This window comes from Sus scrofa, chromosome 1, assembly GCF_054392235.1.
Source record: "Sus scrofa isolate SSC_HxYL_T2T_F1_AM1 chromosome 1, Sscrofa_HxYL_maternal_Yorkshire_Landrace_v2.0, whole genome shotgun sequence".
In the NCBI taxonomy this organism is placed as follows: domain Eukaryota; kingdom Metazoa; phylum Chordata; class Mammalia; order Artiodactyla; family Suidae; genus Sus; species Sus scrofa.
Window position 1 is genome coordinate 276,963,541 of NC_139383.1, and position 27,199 is coordinate 276,990,739.

The 27,199-nt window shown below is 39.1% G+C and overlaps 1 protein-coding gene and 1 pseudogene across 2 annotated transcripts; both read right to left on the minus strand.

The window, feature by feature from the left end:
* Positions 1-5,068: 5,068 nt before the first annotated feature.
* On the minus strand, positions 5,069-5,874 carry LOC146407252 (olfactory receptor 1J4-like; annotated as a pseudogene).
* Positions 5,875-22,419: 16,545 nt separating this feature from the next.
* On the minus strand, positions 22,420-26,528 carry LOC110259704 (olfactory receptor 1J4-like). 2 transcript variants are annotated; one of them, XM_085012865.1, is made up of 2 exons: positions 25,632-26,528; positions 22,420-22,461 (listed from the first exon to the last, which is right to left on the minus strand). In XM_085012865.1, the coding sequence occupies exons 1-2, from the start codon at positions 26,526-26,528 to the stop codon at positions 22,420-22,422; spliced, it is 939 nt and encodes a 312-aa protein (XP_084868991.1). The 2 variants fall into 2 exon arrangements, with proteins under 2 accessions (XP_084868991.1, XP_020941107.1); XM_021085448.1 differs by lacking the exon at positions 22,420-22,461 and having other exon boundaries at positions 25,587-26,528.
* Between the last annotated feature and the right edge of the window lie 671 nt (positions 26,529-27,199).

Genomic DNA, 27,199 nt, shown 5'->3' on the forward strand with positions numbered 1-27,199 from the left:
TGAGTTTTATAAGTAGTTTGTATAATTTAAAGATGAAGCCCTTGTCCGTTGCATCATTTGAAACCATTTTTTCCCATTCTGTAAGTTGTCCTTTTGTTTTCTTTTTGGTTTCCTTTGCTGTGCAAAACTTGTCAGTTTGATGAGGTCCCATTGTTTTATTTTTTTCTTTTCTTTCTGTTGGTTTGGGAGACTGACGTGAGAAAACATTTGTAAGGTTGATGTCAGAGAGTGTTTTGCCTGTGTTCTCTGCCAGAAGATTGATGGTGTCTTGTCTTATACTTAAGTCTTTCAGCCATTTGGAGTTAATTTTCATGCATGGCATGAGGGTGTGTTCTAGTTTCATTGATTTGCATGCAGCTGTCTAGGTTGCCCATCAATTTCTGCTGAATAGACTATCTTTTTCCCATTTTATGTTCTTGCCTCCTTTGTCAAAGAGTAATTGACCATAGTTTTTGGGGTTTATTTCTGGGTTCTCTATTCCATTCCATTGGTCTGCCTGTCTGTTTTGATACCAGTACCACACTGTCTTGATGAATTTGGCTTTGTAATATTGCTTGAAGTCTGACAGACTTGGTTTTTGCTCTTCAGAATTTCTTTGGCAATTCTGGGTCTTTTGTGGTTCCATGTAAATTATTGGATTTTTCATTATAGTTCTGTGAAAAATGTCATGGGTAATTTGATAGGGATTGCACTGAATATGTAGATTGCTTTGGGTAGTATGGCCATTTTTACAATATTAATTTTTCCAACCCAGGATCATGGAAAATCTTTCCATTTCTTTACATATTCTTTAATTTCCTAGATTAATGTTTTATAGGTCTTGGCCTATAGGTCGTTTGCATCCCTGGTCAGGTGTATTACCAGGCATTTGGGGTTTTGGGGGTGCAATTTTAAAAGGTAATTTGTTTTTATATTCCTTTTCTAATGTTTCATTGTTAGTATATACAACCACTCAAAATCTATGGGATGCTGCTAAAGCAGTGCTCAGAGGGAAATTCACAGCAATACAGGCTTTCCTCAAAAAAGAAGAAAGATCCTAAATTGAAAACTTAACCCAACACCTAAATGAATTAGAAAAAGAAAAACAAAAAACCTAAAGTCACCAGAAGGAAGGAAATCATAAATATCACAGAGAAAATCAATAAAATAGAGATTCAAAAAAATAGACAAAATCAATCAAACCAAGGGCTGGTTCTTTGAAAAGATAAACAAAATTGACAAACCCCTGGCTCGGCTCACTAAGAAGAGGAGAGAAAAAAGCCAAATAAACAAAATAAGAAATGAAAAAGGAGAAATCACAACAGGTACTTTATAAATGCAAAAAACCATTAGAGAATACTATAAACAACTATATTCCAACAAATTTGATGGTCTAGAAGAAATGGACATCTTTCTAGAGTCTTACAGCCTGCCAAAACTGAATCAAAAAGAAACAGACCAACTGAACAGAACAATCACTAGAAATGAAATAGAATATGTCACAAAAACACTCCCTACAAATAAAAGTCCAGGACCAGATGGCTTCACAGGTGAATTCTACCAAACATACAAAGAGGATCTGGTGCCCATCCTCCTTAAACTCTTTCAAAATGTTGAAGAAGGAACATTCCCAAAGACATTCAATGATACCACCATCACCCTAATTCTAAAACCAGACAAAGATATCACCAAAAAAGAAAACTATCAGTAAATATCTTTGATGAATATAGATGCAAAAATTCTCAACAAAATTCTATCCAGCTGAATCCAACAACATATCAAAAAGATCATACACCATGACCAAGTGGGATTCATTCCAGGTTCACAAGGATGGTTCAACGTATGCAAATCAATCAACGTCATACACCACATTAACAAAAGTCAAAAACCATATGATCATCTCAATAGATGCAGAAAAAGCATTTGACAAAGTCCAACATCCATTCATGATCAAAACTCTTGCCAAAGTGGGTATAGAGGGAACATAATCAAAGCTGTTTATTATAAACCCACAGCAAATATAATACTCAATGGAGAAAAATTGAAAGCCTTCTCACTCAAATCAGGAACAAGACAAGGATGCCCACTATCACCACTGCTATTCAACAGAGTACTGGAAGTCCTAGCCACAGCCATCATACAAGCAAAAGAAATAAAAGTCATCCAAACAGGAAGAGAACAGATAAAATTGTTGATGTATGCAGATGACATGATACTATACATAGAAAACCACAAAGACTCAACCCAAAAATCTACTTGAACTTATCAACAAATTCAGCAAAGTAGCAGGACATAATGTTAACATTCAGAAATCAGTCACATTTCTGTATACTGAATGAACCATATTTCAATAAAAATAAATTCTAATGAAATTAAAGATAAATAGAAATTTTTTAAATTAAAAAAATTTTAATTTTTAAAAAATTTGAAAGTGTGAGTGAATGCAATAGCTGTTTTATATCCTTAAGATGGAATACTACACATCTTTAAAAAGAATGAACTATTGATAAATAGTACAACATGAATAATTCTCAAAAAATTTAGGCACAGTGAAATAAGGCAGCAAGAAAAGAATAGACACTGCATGATTCCACTGAAATAAGCTCTAGGAGATTCAAATGATGCAAGGTCAGGGATCAAATCCATGTCGTCACAGATATAAGTTAGTTTTGTTACAGCTGAGCCATGGCAGCAACTCCTTCCTCCTCCATTTTTATGCATCCTTTATTCATAGTTTTTACCTACTGAAAACTTATAATTTATTTATTTCAGACATAGAAACACATCTTCCATAGAACTTTCATACCAGTAAAGAAACAATGATAATTTAAAAAAATAAATTTTTTGGTGTGTTAGATTAAAACCTTCTATGGAAAGAAAGGAGAATGATGAGCTGGATAAGGAGTGCTGGAATGTAAACTCTACAAGGTGATACTTTTTTTAACTTGTATTCTCAGAATATAGAACACTGCTTGGCACATAGTAGTCATGCAGTAGATGTTTTTGTGTGCAGAAATTATAAATTCAGGCATTTAGCATGTTTTCTTATTGAAAGGGAGATCTCTGGAGAAAAGACAACACTCATTTCCAAGACTAAAATTAATCCAATAGCTGTAGACTGTTCTCAACACAAACATCCAATTCAGGGAAAACAATTTAGTCTTCCTGGAATGGGGAAATTTGGTAATTGGATTGACTACTCAGTGCTCCCCTATTGTCAAAAGCACAATGAAAGAAAAATTTTTTTAGGTTTAGCAAGCCATCACAAGTACTTCATGAACTTGATACTGCATTGACAAGCTAAGCATTTTGGACTTTACTAAAATGAAACATTAGAATATTAACTGAATATTTGTAGCATTGGAAGGCAAGAAACCAAGACATGGAAGAAACCCAAATGTCCATCAGCAGAGGAATAATAAAGAATATGTGATACATATATACAATAGAATACAACTCAGCCATAAAAAGAATGAAATAATGCCACTTCTAGCAACATGGATGGCACTACATATATATACTAAAACAGACAGTGAAAAACATACATCATATGATATTGCTTATATGTGGTATCTACAAAAAATGATATGGGGAGTTTCCATTGTGATGCAACAGAAATGAATCCAACTAGTATCCATGAGGATGTGTGTTTGATCCCTGACTTTGCTCCATGAATCAGGAATCCAGGATTGCCCTGAGGTGTGGTTATAGGTTGCAGATGCAGCTCATATCCCATGTTGCTGTGGCTGTGATGCAGGCTAGCAGCTGTACCTCTGATTCAATCCCTAGTCTGGGAACTTCCATATGCCATGGGTGCAGCCCTAAAAATACTAAAAAACTTATACACAAAACTGAAGTAGATACACAGATATAGAAAAAAATCTTATGGTTACCTAGGGGGAAAATGGAAATGGAAAATTATGAGTTTGGTATTAACATATATACACTGATATATACAAAACAGATAAATAACAAGCACCAATTGTATAGCACATGGAACTGTACTCAATATTTTGTGATAACACATAAGGGAAAACAACCTGAATATGTGTGTTTGTGTGTGTGTGTGTGTGAGTGTGTGCATAATATGTTGTATAATACATTAAAAACTCAATAATTTTACACTAGACTTGAAACTAACCCAATATCATAAGGTACATGTATTTTCAATTGATTAATTAATAAAAAAAATCTTGGGATCTTGGGGTTAATAGATGCAGACTATTGCCTTTGAAATGGATTAGCAATGTGATTCTACTGTGTAACACTGGGAACTATGTATAGTCACTTATGATGGAGCATGATAATGTGAGAAAAAAAGAATGCATACATGCATGTGTAACTGGGTCACCATGCTGTACAGTAGAAAAAATATATATTTGGGAAGTAACAATTGAATAAAATATTTTAAAAAATCAATTAAACAATTGAGAAAGCAATGCCCAAGAATAGATAACCATAATAAACTTAAAATATATACATACTGAAATAAAGCTATAAAAAGCCAAATGTGATAATAATGTAACACATTGAAAAAACAAAATTTAAACACACTAACATATATAGACAAAGGAGTTTAGTGTTTTGAGACCACAAGTTGTATGTGCATTGTGGGTGGTCTCATACTTAGGGTTATGGAAGAAAAAATGGATAAGAGATATGACTAAAGGGAAAGAGATTGATCCAATAACAATTACCTTTTTTTGTCTTTTTGTCTTTTCTAGGGCTGCACCCATAGCAAATGGAGGTTCCCAGGCTAGGGGTCAAAATAAGCTGTAGCTTCTGGCCTATACCACAGCCACAGCAATGCAGGATCTGAGCCATGGCTGCAACCAACACCACAGCTCATGGCAACACCGGATCCTCAATTCACTGAGAAATGCCAGGGATTGAACCCACAACCTCATGGTTCCTAGTCAGGTTCATTAACCACTAAGCCATAACAGGAACTCCAACAATGACCATTTAAAGGGCAGTCGGTAAAGTGCTAGAGACATGGGTGCTCAACACACAACAATTTAAGGCTTTTCTAACAAGAGCAGTGACTTAAATAAGAACATGGTTAGGTGATTCTCACTTGGCAAAAAGGTTATTGTTTCTTTAAAGAATACCCAGAGCCAATGTCACATCTCTGTTTCTCAGGCTTCAGCATGGGGGTGACCACTGTCTACCTCAGGGAAGCAATGATGTCTTTGTCATGGGACTGGCCTGGTGAGGAGGAAAGGTACACTGCCATCATTGTCCCATAGAATAGAGACACCATAGACAGGTGGGAGCCACAGGTGGACAAGGCTTTGCAGATCCCTTCAGTAGAGGTGACCCTCAGGATGGAGACCCCCCAATGTGGCCATAAGTGACCAGGATGCAACTCAATAGAAAAATTTCAACTGAAGCCCCTGCAGTGAATATGACAAGCTCATTGAGAGAGGTGTCTGAGCAGGAGAGCTTAAGCTAGAAAGCAAGGCCACAGAAGAGTCAGGGGATGATGTTGTCAGCACAGAAGGACATTAAAGCCAGGAGGATGGTGTGGATCAAGGCATCAGCACAGGACAGGAGCCAGGATCCAGCTAACAAATACACAGCTCTAACCTCATGATGATGGCATAATGTAGAGGGTGACAATGGCCACATACCTGTCATAGGCCATCACTGCAAGAAGAAGGTTATCAATGCAAACAAAAATTATGAAAAAATACACCTGTGTTACACACCCTGCATAGGGAATGGATTGATCCTGCATCTGCATATTCATCACTATCTTAGGGACAGTGACAGATGAAAATGAGACATTGTGAAGGCCAAGTGGCTGAGGAAGTACATGGGGGTGTGGAGGCAAGGGTGTAGCCTGATGAGCAGGATGATGAGCAGGTTCCCCAGCAGTGTGGTCAGATACATGCCCAGGAACAGAGCAAATAGCACACGCTAATGCTCTGGCCAGATGAGGAGCCCCAGGAGGAGGAACTCAGACACGTGGCTCTGGTTCTCCCTCCTCATGCTGCTTTTCATTCCTTTGGGAATAAAGAGAAAGCAGAAATTCCTGGAACCTAGAAGTCCTGAGCAAGCAGTTACCACAGGGTCACACGCTTTCTCAGAGTGACTGTGTCAGTGTATAGACAGGTCTCCCTGCACTGCACTCACACAGTGATGCCTCATCCAGTCTGGTGAGAACAATGAAATTTAGTTGTCTGAACACATACACAGTCACATGGAGAAAGTATATGACTTCAATCAAACCCTTCAGTGGAAATAAGGAACTGCTTATTCTCTTTTTTGCAAAGTGGAGACATCATGATAGACAACAGACTGGGAGTAATAAATAAGACAAAGTTCCTTCCATGGCTCTGCTGTCAGACTGGTTATGTGCTCATGTCTGTCTTACACACTCATATTCACACACACACTACTTAAAGCATTATTCAGAAGATTAATATACTAATGTACTATGTATAAATTAAAGTGTTCCACACAAAAAATTGTTTTTATCTTTAGGATGACTATAAGAGGTACCAAAGAAAGGAAGAAAGAGAATAAAGATAAAGAGGAAGAAATAAAGGATGAAGGAAAGAAATAAGGTAGGAAGGAAGGATGGGAGGAAGGGAAGAAGGAAGGGAGGGAGGGTTGGGGGAAGGAAGAAAAAGACAAACATTATGAAAGTTTATGAAAAATTCAAAAGAATTTCCATAGGATTAAGGAATTTTACTTCTGGTTATATACCCAGAATGATTGAAAGCAAGGAGCAAAGGGGTATTTATACACCCATATATAATACAGCATTATTCACAGTAGCCAAAAATGGAAACAATACCATGTCCTTTAGCAAATGATTGAATAAATAAAATGCGGTCCATACATACAAAGGAATACTCTTCAGCCTTAAAAAGGAAAGAAATCCTGATACAGCCACAACATGAGTGAACCTTGAAGACATTATGCTCAGTAAAATCATGCAGTCACAAAAGTGTAAATATGATAAGATTCCATTCATATGCAATTCCTAGAATAGTCTAATTAATAGAGACAGAAAATGGAATGGTGACTGCCAGGGGCTGGTATGGGGAGGAAAATGAGGAGTTATTGTTCAGTGTTTACAGATTTTTCCATTTGAGAAGATAAAAAATTCTGGAGGTGGATGGTGGTGATGACAGTACAACAACCTGAATTAATTGGTGCCACAGAAATGTACACAAAAATTACTGAAATGTTAAAATTTGTTACATATATTTTATCACAATAAAAATTCCAGTTTAGAAAATATATCACAAGTCAATAAATATTGACTAAAAAGAAAGCAATCAAAATGAGAGTGACAGAAAAAATAAATAAATCAACTCATGATTTGGACAGGATGGGTAAGCAGACATCAGGAACTAAAGATGACAGAGATACAGAAGGCCATCAAGCAAAATCATGTAGCTTCCTGAGAATGTGAGTTTACTTTTGAGGTCTTGCTCTCACATCCAGGAAACAGTACGGACCCAGACCATGGATGCTGCCCCTTGAAGATTAGCAGATCCACAGAACTTGACTCAATGCATGTTTTAAAATTTTTCCAATAAATAGGGTCCTTCATATCTGACACTGTGGCTCTCTGCCCCTCCACCAGGGCTTTAAAATGGCTCAGGTATGAGAATACATGCAAAGTGAGGGACATGTGATTTTCCCAGCGAGCTAACTAGAGAGCCAAGATATTGCAGATGGTGTAGAACCAAGGACGTCTATCAGAATTCACAGTCATCTGATTACCTAGACAAGGTTCCAAAATTGACCCCACCCTATTCCCCAGGATGGAAATGTGAAAATCACTAAACATCAATGAGGAACATTGAAAGAAGTTCAGTATCCTTCAAACCATCTGGACAAAGTCTTGCCAGCTTATCATAAAGAGGACTTTGGTTGCTGCCTGTTTATGTCCAGAGCTGAAACAAAGGAAGACTCAGGCTGTGAGGCTGTCTGACCAGATTAAATGCATACACATATTCCCAAGGACCTATCATGGCCCTCTCTGCTGTACAACTATCCAAGAGAGGAGTAGGAAATTGTGAGTGTGTTATACACAGTAACAGACACTCAGTATGGCACGCAGGGACATAAAAACAAAGTGGGTGCTGCTTTTTGGCCCTCTCCAACAATACTCATCAAGTCAGAAGTGAGGTTTGTATGGATTCATACCAACTAACTTACAATGTTACAATGAAATCTTTCATCACACACAACTTAAAAAACTTGCAAAAAGAACCCTTCTACACTGCTGGTGTGGAGGTAAAATGGTGCCACCAGTATGGAAAACAGTAAGGAGATTCCCCAAGACATTCAAAATAGAACTACCACATGATCCAATAATCCCACTTCTGGGTGTAGATAAGAAAGGACTGAAATCAGGATCTCAGAGATATATCTACTCACTCATATGCAGTCCAGCTCTGTACATAATAGATAAGCTATGGAAACAAGGTGCATGTCTATCAAAGATGGATGAATAAATGTAGCTTATAGATACAATAGAATATCATTTTGCCTTAAAACAAGGAAATCCTGCCATTTGTGACAACATGGATGAACCAGGTGGGTGTTATACTAAGTGAAATAAGCCAGTCCTACAAGGACAACTATTGAATAATGTCACTTTGAGAAACACACAGAAGCAGAGAAGAAATGGCAGCTACCAAGGGCTAGAGGGAAGGCAAAATCTAGTGTTATTTAATTGCAATAAAGTTGAATTTATGCAAAATTAATTATTTCTACACACCTGCTATACACCATAATGCCTACAGTCAAAAATACTCTGCTGGGCACCTTAAAATTCCTTAAAAATTAGATCTCGTGTTAGGATTTATTTTTTTTTAATTTTCCCACTGTACAGCAAGGGGGTCAGGTTATCCTTACATGTATACATTGCAATTAGTTTTTCCCCCACCGTTTCTTCTGTTGCAACATGAGTATCTAGACATAGTTCTCAATGCTATTCAGCGGGATCTCCTTGTAAATCTATTCTAGGTTGTGTCTGATAAGCCCAAGCTCGCGATCCCTCCCACTCCCTCCCCCTCCCATCAGGCAACCACAAGTCTCTTCTCCAAGTCCATGATTTTCTTTTCTGAGGAGATGTTCATTTGTGCTGGATATTAGATTCCAGTTATCAGTGATACCATATGGTGTTTGTCTTTGTCTTTCTGGCTCATTTCACTCAGGATGAGATTCTCTAGTTCCATCCATGTTGCTGCAAATGGCATTATGTCATCCTTTCTTATGGCTGAGTAGTATTCCATTGTGTATATATACCACCTCTTCCGAATCCAGTCATCTGTCAATGGACATTTGGGTTGTTTCCATGTCCTGGCTATTGTGAATAGTGCTGCAATGAGCATGCGGGTGCATGTGTCTCTTTTAAGTAGAGTTTTGTCCGGATAGATGCCCAAGAGTGGGATTGCAGGGTCATATGGAAGTTGTATGTATAGATTTCTAAGGTATCTCCAAACTCTTCTCCATAGTGGCTGTACCAGTTGACATTCCCACCAGCAGTGCAGGAGGGTTCCCTTTTCTCCACAGCCCCTCCAGCAGTTGTTACTTGTGGACTTATGAATGATGGCCATTCTGACTGGTGTGAGGTGGTATCTCATGGTAGTTTTGATTTGCATTTCTCTTATAATCAGCGATGTTGAGCATTTTTCATGTGTTTGCTGGCCATCTGTATATCTTCCTTGGAGAAATGTCTATTCAGGTCTTTTGCCCATTTTTCCATTGATTGGTTGGTTTTTTTGCTGTTGGGTTGTATAAGTTGTTTACATATTCTAGAGATTAAGCCCTTGTCAGTTGCATCATTTGAAACGGTTTTCTCCCATTCTGTAAGTTGTCTTTTTGTTTTCTTTTTGGTTTCCTTTGCTGTGCAAAAGCTTTTCAGTTGGATGAGGTCCCATGGGTTTATTTTTGCTCTAATTTCTATTGCCTTGGGAGAATGACGTGAGAAAATAGTCATGATGTTGATGTCAGAGAGTGTTTTGCCTATGATTTCTTCTAGGAGTTTGATGGTGTCCTGTCGTATATTTAAGTCTTTCAGCCATTTGGAGTTTATTTGTGTGCATGGTGTGAGGGTGTGTTCTAGTTTCATTGCTTTGCATGCTGCTGTCCAGGTTTCCCAGCAATGCTTGCTGAATAGACTTTTTCCCATTTGATGTTCTTGCCTCCCTTGTCAAAGATTAATTGACCATAGGTGTTAGGGTTTATTTCCGGATTCTCTATTCTGTTCCATTGGTCTGTCCGTCTGTTTTGATACCAGTACCACACTGTTTTGGTGACTGTGGCTTTGTAGTATTTCTTGAAGTCTGGGAGAGTGATGCCTCCTGCTTGGTTTTTGTTTCTCAGGATTGCTTTGGCGATTCTGGGTCTTTTGTGGTTCCATATAAATGTTTGGATTGTTTGTTCTACTTCTGTGAACAATGTCATGGGTAATTTGATAGGGATTGCATGGAATCTGTAGATTGCTTTGGGTAGGATGGCCATTTTCACAATATTGATTTTTCCAATCCAGGAACATGGAATATCTTTCCATTTCTTTACATCTTCTTTGATTTCTTTGATTAAGGTTTTATAGTTCTCGGCATATAGGTCCTTTACCTCTTTGGTCAGGTGTATTCCGAGGTATTTGATTTTGTGTGGTACAATTTTAAAAGGTATCGTATTTTTGTATTCCTTTTCTAATGTTTCATTGCTGGTATACAGAAATGCAACTGACTTCTGAATGTTAATCTTATATCCTGCTATTTTGCTGAATTTATTAATCAGTTCAAGGAGTTTTGGGGTTGAGTCCTTAGGGTTTTCTAGGTATAGAATCATGTCATCTGCATACAGTGACAGTTTGATCTCTTCTCTTCCTATATGGATGCCTTTTATTTCTTTTGTTTGTCTAATTGCTGTGGCTAAGACTTCCAAAACTATGTTGAAGAGCAGTGGTGAGAGTGGGCATCCCTGTCTTGTTCCAGATTTGAGTGAGAAGGCTTTCAGTTTTTCCCCATTGAGGATTATATTTGCTGTGGGTTTATCATAAATGGCTTTGATTATATTCAGGAATGTTCCCTCTATACCCACTTTGGCGAGGGTCTTGATCATGAATGGATGTTGAACTTTGTCAAATGCTTTTTCTGCTTCTATTGAGATGATCATATGATTTTTGACTTTTTTTTGTTAATGTGGTGTATGATGCTGTTTGATTTGCGTATGATGAACCATCCTTGTGAACCTGGGATGAACCCAACCTGGTCATGGTGTATAATTTTTTTGGTATGTTGTTGGATTCGGTTGGCTAAGATTTTGTTGAGAATTTTTGCATCTATATTCATCAATGATATTGGCCGATAGTTTTCTTTTTTGGTGGTATCTCTGTCTGGTTTTGGAATGAGGGTGATGGTGGCCTCATAGAATGTCTTTGGGAGTATTCCTTCTTCTTCAACCTTTTGAAAGAGTTTAAGGAGGATGGGCACCAATTCCTCTTTATATGTTTGATAGAATTCACCTGTGAAGCCATCTGGTCCTGGACTTTTATTTGTAGGGAGTGATTTTATGACCTCTTCAATTTCATTTCTAGTGATTGGTCTGTTCAGTTGGTCTGTTTCTGCTTGATTCAGTTTTGGCAGGCTGTAAGATTCTAGAAAATTGTCCATTTCTTCCAGATTGTCAAACTTGTTGCCATACAGTTGTCCATAGTATTCTCTTATGGTTTTTTGTATTTCTGCTGTATCCGTTGTGATTTCTCCTTTTTCATTTCTAATTTTGGTTATTTGGGTTCTTTCTCTCCTCTTTTTAGTGAGTCTGGCCAGGGGTTTGTCAATTTTGTTCACCTTTTCAAAGAACCAGCTCTTGGTTTTATTAATTTTCTCTATTGTTTTTTGAGTCTCTATTTTATTGATTTCTTCTTTGGTCTTTATAATTTCCTTCCTTCTGCTGACTTTAGGACTTTTTTGTTCTTCTTTTTCTAATTCGTTTAGGTGGAGGGTTAAGATGTCCATTTGGGATCTTTCTTCTTTTTTGAGAAAGGCCTGTATGGCTATAAATTTCCCTCTGAGCACTGCTTTCGCAGCATCCCATAGATTTTGAGAGGTTGTGTCTTCATTATCATTTGTTTCAAGGTAGTTTTTAATTTCCTTCTTGATTTCCTCATTGACCCATTGGTTTTTTAGTTGCATGTTGTTTAGTCTCCATGTAGTAGGTTTTTTTCTCTTTGCTTTTCCCATGGTTGATTTCTAATTTCATGGCATTGTGGTCAGAGAAGATACTTGAGATAATTTCTACGCTCCTAAATTTATTGAGATTCGCTTTGTGTCCCAATATGTGGTCGATTCTTGAGAATGTTCCATGAGCATTTGAGAAGAATGTGTATTCTGCTTTTTTTGGATGTAGTGTCCTGAAGATATCAATGAAGTCTAACTTTTCTATTGTTTCCTTTAGGATCTCTGTTGCTTTATTGGTTTTCTGTCTAGAGGATCTGTCCATTGATGTGAGGGGGGTATTAAGGTCTCCTACTATGATTGTATTCTCATCAATATCTCCCTTTATGTCTGTTAGTATTTGTTGTATGTATCTGGGTGCTCCTATGTTTGGGGCATATATGTTGATGATAGTAACATCCTCTCCTTGGATGGATCCCTTAATCATTAAATAGTGTCCTTCTTTGTCTTTCTTTATGTCTTTTGTTTTAAAGTCTATTTTGTCTGATATGAGTGTTGCGACTCCTGCTTTTCTGTCATGTCTATTGGCGTGAAATACTTTTCCCCACCCTTTCACTTTCAATCTATATGTATCTTTTGTCCTAAGGTGAGTTTCTTGTAGGCAGCATATTGAAGGTTTTTGCCTTTTTATCCACTCAGCCACCCTGTGTCTTTTGATTGGGGCATTCAGTCCATTGACATTTAAGGTGATAATTGATAGATGATTATTTATTGCCATTTGAACCTCGTGTTCCAGTTGATTCTATGGTTCTCCATTCTTCCTTTCTTTTTTTTTTTTTTTTTTTGGTTGGATGGTCTCCTGTTATTATCTGCTTGAGTGTATTTTTTTTTCATTTTTTGCAAATGCAATATTTGGTTTTGGCTTGTGGTTGCCCTGTTTTTTAAGTATGCTAACCCCTTCCCATAATTGTGTGTTTTAGCCTGATGGTCCTGTAAGTTCAAACACTTCATTATTATATTAAAATTAAGAAGAGAGACATACATATAAACAAAAAGGGTTATTTACCTCCTAACATCCCTTGCCCACATTTTATGGTTTTGATGACTCTTTTATTTTTTTCTTTTTAATTTTATTTTGTTTGAAGCATGTTCATGATTAAATCTGTATGCTGGCTTATTTGAGTGACTGCTCTCTGATTGCAGTTTCCTCAGTCCTAGTTCTTCTTCTTTTTCTTTTTTTTTTCTTTTCTTTTTTCTTCCCTTTCCTTCCTTTCTTTTTGGTTGAGAGAAGCCCTTTCAATATTTCCTTTAACCTGGGTTTTGTGTTGCTGTATTCTTTAAGTTTTTGTTTGTTGGGAAAAATTTTTATTTCCCCTTCTATTTTAAATGATATTCTTGCTGGATAGACTATTCTAGGTTGCATATTTTTTCCTTTGAGCACTTTAAATATCTCTTGCCATTCCCTCCTGGCCTGTAGTGTTTCTGTAGAGAAATCAGCTGATATTCTTATGGGGGTTCCCCTGTAGGTAACATTCTGTTTTTCTCTTGCTGCCTTTAGGATCCTCTCTTTATCACTAACTTTTGCCATTTTTATTATGATGTGTCTTGGTGTGGGTCTGTTTGGGTTCAGTTTGTTTGGGGCCCTCTGTGCTTCTTGTATCTTGAATCCAGTATCCTCTAGATTTGGGAAGTTTCCAGCGATAATTTCTTCAAATATATTTTCCATTCCCTTATCTTTTTCTACTCCTTCTGGAATTCCTATTATGCATAGATTGGCCCACTTTATATTATCCCATAGGTCTCATATTGCTTTCCTGTGTTTTGATTTGGTTTTCTGTCTGTTGACCGGATTGAGTGATTTCCATTATTCTATCTTCCATATCACTGATTCATTCTTCTGCATTATTCATTCTGGTTTTTACTGCCCCTAGTTCAGTTTGCATCTCTGCAAATGAATGTTCTAGTTTTTCTTGGCTCCTCCTTATATTTTCTAGTTCCTTTCTGAGGGTATCTGCATTACTGTTCATATCTTCTCTTAATTACTTCAGTATTTTCACTATTTCTCTTTTGAATTCCAGGTCTGTCTGACTGCAGAGATGTGTTTCATTGTTGACTGTTTTAGGTGAGTTTTCCTGTCGGTTTGACTGGGGGTGGTTTCTCAGCTTCTTCATCTTGCTTGTTGTCTTCTTTCTCCTGAGGGAGTTGTACTGTCCGTTATCGGGCAGTGTTTGCCTTGTCACTGCCATGGAATATTTCCTGAGTGCTGGCGTTGTTGGTCAATCTTTTTTGAGGCAGTGTGGCTTTTCGGGAGTGTTGATGGGGCTAACAGTGTTTCTTTGAAGCAAAGGAGGACTTGCTGAGGGCAGACATGACTGGGAGGTCCACCCCATGATGGTAGCAGATTTCACTTGGTCATGGAGAGCTTGCTCTGGTGTTTTTAGGCTGTGGGGTTCTTGCAGGGGGTTGGCGGTGTTGGGCAGCTGCTCTTCAGGGGTGCATCACCCCCTGGGGGCTGGAGCAGCTATCTGGGTCACTGAGAACCCAAGAGGCTCTTCCCGAGGGCAGCCCAACTCAGAAGGACAGCCTGAGAATGTAGACGGATCTTTTCACAGTCTGGCAGAGCTTGTTGCAGCTTTTCTGGGCTGCAGGGGCTCTTCCAGGGGGCTGGTGGTGCTGAGCAGTTATTTCACGGGAGTGGGGCACCCCCTGGGAGCTTGGGCCAGTAGCAGGGCCCATGGAGACCCAAGAGGCTCCTCCCCAGGGCAGCCCAACTCAGAAAAACCGTCTGAGATCTTTTCCCAACTCGGCCAGGCTTGTTGCAGCTTTTCTGGGCTGCAGGGGGTCCTGCCTGGAGCTGGCAGTCCTATGCAGCTGGTCCACTAGGTCTCAGCACCCCCTGGGGGCTTGGTGGGTAGCAAGGCCCTTGGAGACCCACGAGGCTCCTCCCCGGGGCAGCCCGTCTCAGAAGAACCATTGGAGAATTAGGCCGATCTATTCACGGCCTGGCTAGGCTTGTTCTAGCTTTTCTGGGCTGCAGGCCTTTTCTCGGGGGCTGGTGGTGTTTGGTGCTGCTCTGCGGAAGTGTAGCCCCTCCAAAGGGCAAGCAGGCCTGTGCAGGGACAGCCCCTGCAGTGGTAGGCTTCAGGCAATTGTTGAGGCCAGCCCTCCTGGATGGCAGGCAGCCCCAGGTCCGTGAGAGCGTAGGGCGTGGCGGGGGTGGGGGGAGGGGATGCACTGGGAAGCACAGCTTTCTGCTAGCTAGCGGGCCTGTAAGCTTGCTGTGGCGTGGGGGGTATTCTATGGGGACCCACCCCTTCCTCTCTCCCCTCCCCAGCACGGGCGCAGACCAGGCTCTTCTCCCAGGTTCCCTCTGATGTGGCTTTCCACTTCCCCGCCTCTGGAGTATTGCTCCCTTCCTCTGAGACAGCTTTGTTTTCTAGTCTCTCAGGCAGTCTCTGCCCTGTCAAATGGTTTCTAGACCTCTCAAGCAGTTTCTGCTCTGCCCCGCCCCCCTAGCCAGGGGACTAATCTCTGGAGCCGAGGTCTCGGTGTTCAGCCCCCACCCAGGCGTCCCCCGGCCCCCTCTCGGGGACTAACCTTCAGAGGCGAGGTCTCGGTGCCCAGCCCCCCTTCCAGGCGTCCCCCGGCCCCCTCTCGGGGACTAACCTTCAGAGGCGAGGTCTCAGTGTTCAGCCCCCACCCAGGCATCCCCCGGCCCCCTCTCGGGGACTAACCTTCAGAGGCGAGGTCTCGGTGCCCAGCCCCCACCCAGGCGTCTCAATTTTTGGTGACTGTGCCCGTAGTTCAGATGGTCCGTTGGGTTCTTGATCGGTTTTTCCGTACTCCAACTTACTGCTACACTCTTCTCTGCATCTGGAGATTCCTCCGGTTCGTTTGATCTTTCTCCCAGTAGGTGACTTTCCAGGGTGCGGGATCCCTTTCTCCTCCGCAGTTCCCTTTCGGGAGCGCCCGTCCCGCTCGGATTCACCTTCTCTCACTCTCCTCTCTTCTCCCGTTCTGCCCAATAATGTCACGAACTTCTTGCCATTATTGGAGTTTAGGTTCCTCTGCCAGCGATTGGTTGCTGTTCTGTGCGAGTCATTTATTCTGTAGATGTGCTTTTTTTGTTGTGTTTGTGGGAGAGGGCGAGTGTGTCCCCCTACTCCTCCGCCATCTTGTCCTCTCCCCAGGATTTCTTACCACATAAAAAGGACACAAGGACATTTTCATAGGAGACAGATATGTTGATGACATTGATTGTGGTGGTAGCTTCACAAGTATGTGCACATGGCCAAACTCCTCAAATTATATACATTAAATATGAGAGTGGAGTTACTGTTGTGGCACAGCAGAAATGAATCTGACTAGAAATGAAGAGGTTTTGGGTTCAATCCCTGGCCTCACTCAGTGGGTTAAGGATCCAGCTTTGCCATTAGCTGTGGTGCAGATCACAGATGCTGCTCGGATCAGGTGTTGCTGTGGCTGTGGTGTAGGCTGGCAGCTACAGCTCCAATTAGACTCCTAGCCTGGGAACCTCCATATACCATGGGTGTGGCCCTAAAATACAGACAAAAGTCAAAAAAAATATAGGTGCACTTTTTTATATATCAAATACACCTCACAATCTCTTTAAAAATACATGCAAAGACCACATCCAGTCACCCAAAACAACTCACACACCATACAAACTCACACACACAGAAACTCCCCTACACACACTGAGAATCACGTATGATCAAACCCAACACACAAATAACATAAAAAGAAGCAACATGCACACAGCAACCCAAACACACAAATGTGTATTGCAGATTTCCAGCTTCCATGGTCTATTATTAAAAGCACTATACAATAGGACTTTCCACAAGGATGGAAATACTCTATAACCATGTCCAATACAGCAGCCCCAGTCTCCTGTGACTACTGGAGAATTGAAATGTAGCTAGTGCAACTGAGGAGCCCAAATTTTAATTTCAGGTCATTACAATTAATTTTAATGTTATGGCCACTTGAGGCTGTTATCAGCATGTAGGTCAATGTGTGAATCAGTCACCAAAAACATATGGTTATATGGTCACTGTAAACACACATTTTCTCTGATTTTTCCTAGTCCTCACATTAATGCACACATTTAGGCCATGTGATGGTTCCCCACCTTGCTCCAATCTGTGCTGGTCCAGGCTACTACCTGAAGACTCATCTTTTACATCTCCATGGCCTGAGGATATTTAGCATTTCCATACCTGTTTACAAGAATGAGAACAATGAGCATGAATATCTGCATATACCAATAGGACTGAGAACCCAGGGACCCCATGCCCAAACTTCTAGTTAGAAAAGAAGACAACTGAGTTAATTGCCCAATTTCTACATTACTCTGGAGATGGATCCAGTGCAGGGACCAAAGGGGCTGAACTACAGGATTCCCAGAAGATGTTGTTCATGTCAGTGACACATCAGTCTTCCCCCTGCCTGCTCATGAGGAGAAATAGAAGCCACGAACACCCTTGAACTTTGAAGAATCTACAGTGGAATCTGTCACTTGATTCACTGCAGAAAGAACCAGCATAGGATCAGCACTTGCAATCCCACACCACTCACCCTGAAGTGTGTTGCAGCTCACATCCCATTGCCATAATATATTCCATCCATATGAAACCACAAAAGACCCACAAAAGCCAAAGCCATCTTGAGAAAAATGGACATAGCCCTAGGCATCACACTTCCTGATTGCAAACTATACTTCAAACTTTTAGAAATCAACACAGTATGCTACTGCCATTAAAATACACATATAAAAAATGGAACATAACACGGAACCCAGAAATAATCCCACACACGTATCATCAACTGATCTTTGACAAGGGGGCCAAAAAACACAATGAGGAAAAGTGAGTGTATTCAATAAATGGTGCTGGGAAACTGGTTATTCACATACAAAAGAATGAATGTGAATCCCCAACAATGAAAACAACTATCTGTGCCATCCCATCCTGGGGACAAAAATGCCTGCCACCTTCTTGGCATAATGTGGCCATAAAGGAGCTTTTCAAGTACATCTCATAGTTCACAGCCATGTTCCAAAATCATGGATGGATCTAGAAGGTATTATGCTCTGTGAAATAAGGCAGACAGACAATTAATATCATGGTATCTAACTTATATCTGGAGCTGAAAAATTAAAACAATAAATCAACACAACCAAATGAAAACAGACTCATAAATACTGAGATGAAACCAGTGGATGCCAGAGCGGACAGTGTTTGGGGGAGAGGAATTAAATAGGTGATGTGGATGAAGAGGAACAAACCTCCAGTTATAAAATAAAGAAACCTTGGTATTTAATACACAGTACAAAGTATATGATCAATAATAACGTAAAAACTTATGGGGACAGAGTTACTAGGTTAATAGTTGTGATCATTTCATAATGTATGAAAATGTCAAATCACATGTAATACACCTGAAACTAACATCATACCGTTGGCAATCTAAATTTTACATAGCACCTGGACAGGGACTTGAACCCTGGACCCTCAGATTAAAAGTGTGATGCTCTTGAGAACTACGACGGGATAGTTTGTTGCAACAGAACAAAGGATGGGGAAAAAAATGTACACATGTAAGGATAACTTGATCCCCTTGCTGTACAGTGGGAAAATAAAATAATTTAAAAAAAGTGTGATGCTCTACCATCCGAGGTACCCAGGCCCTGCAAATTATATTTCAATAAACAAGTTAGTATAACAGCTTGGTGCAAGAATAGTCCACAAACTATCATTCATAATGCTGAAAAGTTTTATGAATATTTGGGTCCTAGGCTCAGGGCTTTACCCATGTTTCCTAATTAATACCAAACACAGGCCTTACATTCCAAGGTTTTGTCAAAAACTGCACAGCTTCATTAAGAATTTGTGTTCTTTAGAGTTCATTTTCTGGCTCAGAAGTTATAAACCTGATTAGTATCCATGAGGATGCAGGATGGTACCCTGACCTCACTTATTGGGTTAAGGATCCGGTGTTGCCCCTGGCTTCTTTATAGGCCGTAGGTGCAGCTCAGATCCTGTGTTGCTGTGGCTGTAGGGTCAACTGGCAGCTGCAGGTCTGATTTTACCCCTAGCATGAGGACATCCATATGCCAGAGATGCAGCCATAAAAAGAAAAAAAATATTTCCAATCACTAGTGATTTTATCATTGATCAATTGTTTAAGGTGGTGTTTGCAAGCTTCTCTACAGTAACTTACTATTTAAACCTTTGCAATTAACTAAGTAGAATTTGGTAGATATTTTGAGACTATATACCCACAACAGTTTTCTTAATACAGTTTTGCCCACTGATGATTCATTTATACATAAGACTATTGTAAATGTGGTGGCCAAATGGTGATTTTCTAATTGGAGCATACCCTCTATACTGATTAGCTGTATTCTCCCATAGGAAGGAACTTCCCCTTACTCTACATTCATTCATTTTTTTCATTGATTTATTTATATCATCATGGACTCGTGAATTCTTATTTATTCTCTGAGTTGTAAGCAGTTACTGATGCTATTCATTTTGATGCTCTAATTATTCCAGATTGGGCCAATGGGAGCACCTTCCAGCTGGCTTCTGTGTCTGCTTGATTCATTGAGCACTTTTTATTTTCAAGCTCAGAAAAATTTCCCTGGTCCTGTCATGTCCTGGCCCCTGCCCCAGAATCAGCCATTTTTTTAAGTAACTTTGGTTCCTGTTAGAAGACACCGATATTTGAAAATCAAATTTGGCATTACATGCGTTTGTTGCTTATAAACCTTCTAAGTGATCTCAGAGAATACAGCCAAGAAACATATATTAAAGAAACACAGGATATAGAAACTAGAAACAAGCAAACTAAAGGAATGGTTACCCCTGGGAGATAGGTTAGAAGTGGGACAGAAAGAATGGGAGATGGGAACCAGACAGTTATTGATATATATAATTTCAATCTGTTTCTACACATTACAACCCATGACTTCAAACCGGTATCTTCAATTCTAGTTTGACAACATAGAGTTCTTTCTAGCCTCTCTTTTTCCATGTATACTGCACATTTCCCCCATTCAGGAGTCATTCTCTTTTCCAGGACATTCTCTTTTTTAGTAAATAAGTTTACTTATTTACTAAATTTCTGAATACAGGTAATTTCAGAATCTTGAACTGAAACCACTGTTAATAACTAGCTTCAGCTCAAAAAATTTTGCTTACCAGAGTTCCTGTCATGGTGCAGCTGAAACAAATCCAACTAGGAACCATGAGGTTGCAGGTTCAATCCCTGGCCTCTCTCAGTGGGTTAAGGATCTGGCATTTCCCTGAGCTGTAGTGTAGGTCACAGACTTGGCTCAGACCTGGAGTTGCTGTGGCTCTGGCATAGGCCGGCAGCAACAGCTCAGATTAGACCCCTAGCCAGGGAACCTCCATATGCTGCAGGTGCAGCCCTAAATAGACAAAAGGCCAAAAACAAAATTTTGCTTACCAAAAATTGTGCTTACAGGTTTTTTTGTCATCGTGAGATTATAGACAAAGTTCAGTGTTCAATAATTACTTAATTAATTAATTTTCCCCTTTAGTCAGATTATGGTATTAACTCAAAGTATAGTTAGGCTCATTTTTGTTTGATTCTGTTTTGATTTATTTTCCATCACCTTCTTTTTGTTTTTTGTGTTTTTTTGGTAGGTAAAAAATAACATAGTCAAAACTATATAAACACATATACTCATCTCTCCATCTTTTCTACCCTATTCTGAAGCCACTCCCTGTAAGTAAGGACTCACATTAGTTTCAAATTGATTCCTCATGTGTTTCTTCTTGCTCAGTGGGAAGAATCAAGCATATTTTAATTTCACTTATTATTCACATAGGAATTAGCATGTGATAGATGCTCTTTAATGCATTGCTTTTTTCCATTTAATAGTATAGCACTGACAACCTTCCATATTAATTCATAGGTATCCTTGTCATTATTTTTTCATGCTGTGAAGTACTCAATTGCTCTGATGTTCCATAGTTCCCTTTTGAAGTTCCAGAATAAAATGGCAGTGAGGAATGTACTAATTGCCACCTAATTGTATACCTCAAAGGGTTAAAATAGTAAATTTCATGTTGGGTAGCACATTACATCACAATAAGAAAAAGGAATGGATATATGTATGTGTAACTGGGTCACCATGATGTACAGCTGAAAAAAATATATATTGGGGAAACAACAATAAAATAAAATTTAAAAAAAGAAAAAGCAAGGCATCATCTCTACATAAAACACAGAAAAGAATTATAAAATAGTAATTATGTATGATTAATAAGTTAATGGAGGGCATATGAAATAAAATATATATTTAATCAAAAGGGATAAGGAGAAGCAAGTGTAAATATGAAATAAGATGTCTCAAGTAGAAAACATATAGAAACATGGAAAACATAAATTCAAATACATTCTGATTATATTGGATATTAATAGATCAAATTGTCCAGAAATACAATGATGGTCAACCTACATAAAAAGACCACAACCCAACTTTACACTGTTAACAACACTTTCCATATATAAGGACATAAGAAGGTTTAAAGTGTTGGAAAAGAAATAATGTAAAGAAAAACTAAAAGTAAGCTGGCATATCTAAAGTAATATCAGAGGAAGTAAATGAGATGTGAGGGGAGAAGCCATGGCTAAAGAGAAATCTCCCCTCAACTATAAATGCATGGTGTGCTGTTCAATGAATAAGAAATGGCTATCCATCATAGAGAGCATTACTTTGTAGCATTAGCCAATTTCCATAGTGTAATTATGCCCATTGTGGCTGATTTCAATCCACCAGCAAGGTGTCATTGACTGTGGACTTGAGATATTCACAATCGGCATGAAGTGAATGCAAGCCAATTTCAACACATCTTACAGAGAAGAATCAGTCCACAAGCAGCAGAACATGATGCTAAATCAGTGTGTTCTCAATAACATAGTATAATAATATATAAGCAGAAATTGACATATCTAAAAGGAGAAAAAGACAAAACCACAATCACAATTATGTGACATATTTTGTACAGGATTATTGACATATTTTATGAGAGATGAGGAGGAAGCAGAAATATATTAAAGATATGGAATATCAACAATGCAAGTAACAAACTGGATCTTACTGACATATTAACATTAAAAGTGATGTTTAAATGCCTATTCATTTGAAGTTGCAGAGTTGCCAACCATATGATAATTTTAGCAGATAATCTCACTGTGCGGATGACTGCTACATGAGGATTTAGCATTGTCACTTCAAGAAGTTAGGCCTATTGACAAATATCTCTAAGGTCTGTTTTATATCTCTGTTTCTGAGGCTGTAAATAAAGAGGTTCCGCATGGGGGTAACTACTGCAAACACAATGGATGTGATTATGTCTGTCATTGGAGTCCCATGATGAGGAGAAAAAGTGAACTCTAGCAAGTGTTCCGTAGTATAAAGACACCACAAAGAGGTGGGTGGCACAGGTGGAACAAACTTCAAAGAGTCTCTTGGTGGAATGTAAATAGTCTTCTTGTCAATCTCAAGAGTCTCTTGGTGGAATGTCAATGTCAGTAGTTCCAGCCACTGTTCCAAGTGTTATACACACACTTTCAAATTAAATCTTCACAGTGGTCCAAACAAATTTTTTTTGCTTTTTGTTTTTCAGGGCTGCACCAGTAGCATATGGATTTCCCAAGCTAGGGGTTGAATCAGAGCTGTAGCTGCTAGCCTATACCACAGGCACAACAACATGGGATCCAAGCCACATCTGTAACCCACACCACAGCTAAGGGAAATGCTGATCCTTAACCTATTGAGAGGGGCCAGGAATTGAACCTGCATCTTCATGGAAACTAGTCAGATTCCTTAACCATTGAGCCACGAATGGAACTCCTCAACCACTTAGCCATGATGGGAACTACACAAATAAATATTCCTTCACACAATTTAACCATAATAGAACAGAAGTATACATTATATAAATGTGCAAATACACACAAATAAGTGCAACAGGTGGAATCACAACACAGCAAACAATCAAATGTACTTTAGTAACCTGCATTGAAAAGATAAGCATTTGAGACATTACTAAAAGGAAACAATAGAATCTTAACTGAATGTTTGTAGTTTTGGAAGCCAAGAAGCCAAGACATGGAAGCAACATTAATGTCCTTCAACAGATGACTGATAAAGAAAATGTGGTACATACATTTAATAGAATAGTACTAAGCCATATAAAGAATGAAATAATGCCATTTGTAGCAACATGGATGGAGATAGAGATTATCATTCTAAATGAAGTAAACCAAGCAGAAAATAACATGTATCATATGATAATGCTTATATGTGGTATCTAAAAAAAGATACAATTGAACTTATATGCAAAACAGGAATAGACACACAGACATAGAAAACAAACTTATAGTTACACAAAGGGGAAGGAGGGGAGGTACAACTTAGGGGTTTGGGGTTAACATAACACACTGCTACATATAAAACAGATAATGAATAAGTACCAATTGTACAAAATGTGGAATTATATTGAATGTTTTGTAATAACATAAAAGGAAAAAATTCTGAAATATATATACAGTATATAATATATTTAAAACTGAAATCACTTTGCTCTACACTTGAAACTAACACATCATTGTAAGTCAACTATACTTGAAATTAATTAATCAATTAAAAGTTAATAACTAATGTCCAACAAATAACCATAAGAAGACTTAAATTTATGTATATATATACTTTAAAAAACTGGAAAATGTAATAATAATATAACACATTGAAAAAAACAAAATTTAAGCACACTTACTTACATATACAAAGGAGTGTGATACTTTGAAGATGACAAGTTGAATGTGCCTTGTGGGTAATGTCATATTTAGGCTTATGGAAGAATAAACTGACAAGAGCTATGACTGAAGGGAAAGAGATTGATCCAGTGACAATGACCATTTATATGTTTGGTTTTTAATTTTTTTAACTTTTTTATTTTTATAATGATTTTATTATTTCCATTATAGCTGGTTTACAGTGTTCTGTCAATTTTGTACTGCACAGCAAGGCAACACAGTCACACATACATGTACACATTCTTCTTTCTCACATTATCATGCTCCATCACAAGTGACAAGACATAGTTCCTAAGGCTATACAGGAGGATCCCACTGCTTATCCATTCCAAATGCAATAGTTTGCATTTATTGACCTGAAATTTCCAGTACCTCCCACTCCCTCCCCCTCAGCAACCACAAGTCTGTTCTCCATGTCCATGATTGTCTTTTCTGTGGAAAGGTTTATTTGTGCCACATATTAGATTCCAGATATTAGTGGTATCTTATGGTATTTGTCTTTGTCTTTGACTTACTTCACTTAGTATGAGAGTCTCTAGTTCCATCCATGTCGCTGCAAATGGCATTATTTTGATCTTTTTATGTAGTATTCCATTGTGTGTATATATATATATATATATATATATATAATATCTTCTTAATCCAATCATCTGTTGATGGACACTTAGGTTTTATCCATGTCTTGGCTAATGTGAATAGTGCTGCAATGAACATGGAGGTGCATGTGTCTTGTTCAAGGATAGTTTTGTCCAGATATATACCCAAGAGTGGGATTGCTGAGTCATTTGGTAATTCCATGTATAGTTTCTAAGGTACCTTCATACTGTTCTCCATAGTGGTTGTACCAATTTACATTCCCACCAACAGTGCTGGAGGGTTCCCCCATCTCCATGCTCCCTCCAGTATTTATTATTTGTGGACTTATTAATGATGGCCATTCTGATTGATGTGAGGTAGCACCTCATAGTAGTTTTGATTTGAGTTTCTCTAATAATCAGTGATGTCAAGCATTGTTTCATGTCATTGTTGGCCATTTGTACATCTTCTTTGGAGAAATGTCTATTCAGGTCTTTTGCCCATTTTTCAATTGGGTTGTTGGGTTTTTTGCTGTTGAGTTACATAAGTTGTTTGTATATTTCAGAGATTAAGCCATTGTCACTTGCATCCTTTGACTTGCATCCTTTGACACTATTTTCTCCCATTCTGTAAGTTGTCCTTTTGTTTTCTTTTTGGTTTCCTCTACTGTGCAAAAGCTTGTCAGTTGGATTAGGTCCCACAGGTTTATGTTTGCTTTTATTTCTGTTTTTTTGGGAGACTGACCTAAGAAAACCTGTAAGGTTGATGTCAGAGAATATTTTGCCTGAGTTCTCTTCTATGAGTTTTAGGGTGTCTTGTATTACATTTAAGTCTTTCAGCCATTTTGAGTTTATTTTTGTGTATGGTGTGAGGATAAGTAACAATGACCATGTAAATGAATGCTAGGAAAAGTGCTAGAACAAGGGCGACCAACACACAACACTTAAAGGCTTTTCTAACAAGGGCAGTGAGTGAAAGAAGAACATGGTTAGGTGATTCTCATTTGGCAAAAAGGTTATTGTTTCTGAAAAGTTTCCCCAGAGCCAATGTAATATCTCTGTTTCTCAGGCTGTAGATGAAAGGGTTCAGCATGGGGGTAACCACTGTGTACATCATGGAAGAAATGATGTTTTTCTCATGGGACTGGCCTGATGAGGAGGAAAGGTACAGGGACATAATGGTCCCATAGAATAGAGACACCACAAAGAGGTGAGAGCCACAGGTGGACAAGGCTTTGCAGATCCCTTTGGTAGAGGGGACCCTCAGGATGGAGACCCCAATGTGGCCATAAGAGACCAGGATGCAACTGAGTGGAAAAATGACAACTGCAGCCCCTTCAGTGAGTATGACCAGCTCATTGAGAGAGGTGTCTGAGCAGGACAGTTTAAGCAGGGCAGCAAGGTCACAGAAGAAGTGGGGGATGACACTGTCAGCACAGAAGGACAGTTGAGCCAGGAGGATGGTGTGGGTCAGGGCATAGGCACAGGACAGGAGCCAGGATCCAGCCAACAGACAAATACACAGCTCTTCCCTCATGATGATGATGTAGCGTAGAGGGTGACAAATAGCCACATATCTGTCATAGGCCATCACTGCAAGAAGAAAGTTATCAATGCAACCAAAAAATAAGAAAAAATATGTCTGTGTTAAACACCCTGCATAGGGAATGGATTGATCCTGTGTCTGCATGTTCATCAGCATCTTAGGGACAGTGACAGATGAAAAGGAGACATCTGTGAGGGCCAAGTGGCTGAGGAAGAAGTACATGGGGGTGTGGAGGTGAGGGTCCAGCTTGATGAGCAGGATGATGAGTAGGTTTCCCAGCACTGTGGTCAGGTACATGCCCAGGAACAGGGCAAAGAACATGCCCTGCTGCTCTGGCTGGATGGGGAGCCCCAGGAGGAGGAATTCATACACACTGCTCTGGTTATCCCTTGTCATGCTCCTCTCCTGTCTGCTGGGGAAGGAGTTGAGTGGAAAATATCAGAGACATTGAAGTTCCAGTTGCAACCACCATCCTAGTTCCCTCACCTTCTCATGGAGAAAAAGAATAAATGCCTGCATTTTTTTATCACCTAGTGTTGCCAAAGCAAGTGTCAAACTGTCAACATTCACTGTGATTCCTTTCAAGGAAAACCAGCAAATTCCTGCTTTTTTCTTTTTATCAACCATATTTCTGACACCAAGCTACTAATTGGATATAGAAGAATAAATGTGACATACAGGAGCTCTTCCCTCAGGAGACTAATGCTTGAGGGCACACTTGACCAAGGACTAACCAAATGAACCTGATGCCAGATTCACTATGTTACGTTTTTGGTCCCACCACTTGCTCACTGTAGGACTTGGGGTGTTAAATCTCTTAGTCTCATGTTATCCCTCATTAACATGAAGATGCCAATGTTACAACTTCATGGAGTTAATAAAGAGGATTCTAATTCATTAGGCATTAATTTCTAAGAACACTTTCCTGCATAAAATAAACACCAAATATTGCATACATTATTTCTATGAGAGTATATATATACCACCCACAAATTTATCAAGTTCAGGTATTTAATAATACAGTATTATGAGGTGGTCAGCAAAAAGCATCGAGAAGCTGACCTAAA

Coding starts and splice junctions, on each gene's coding strand:
- LOC110259704 (XM_021085448.1), bottom strand. CDS start 26,528: ATGACAAGGGATAACCAGAGCAGTGTGTATGAATTCCTCCTCCTGGGG.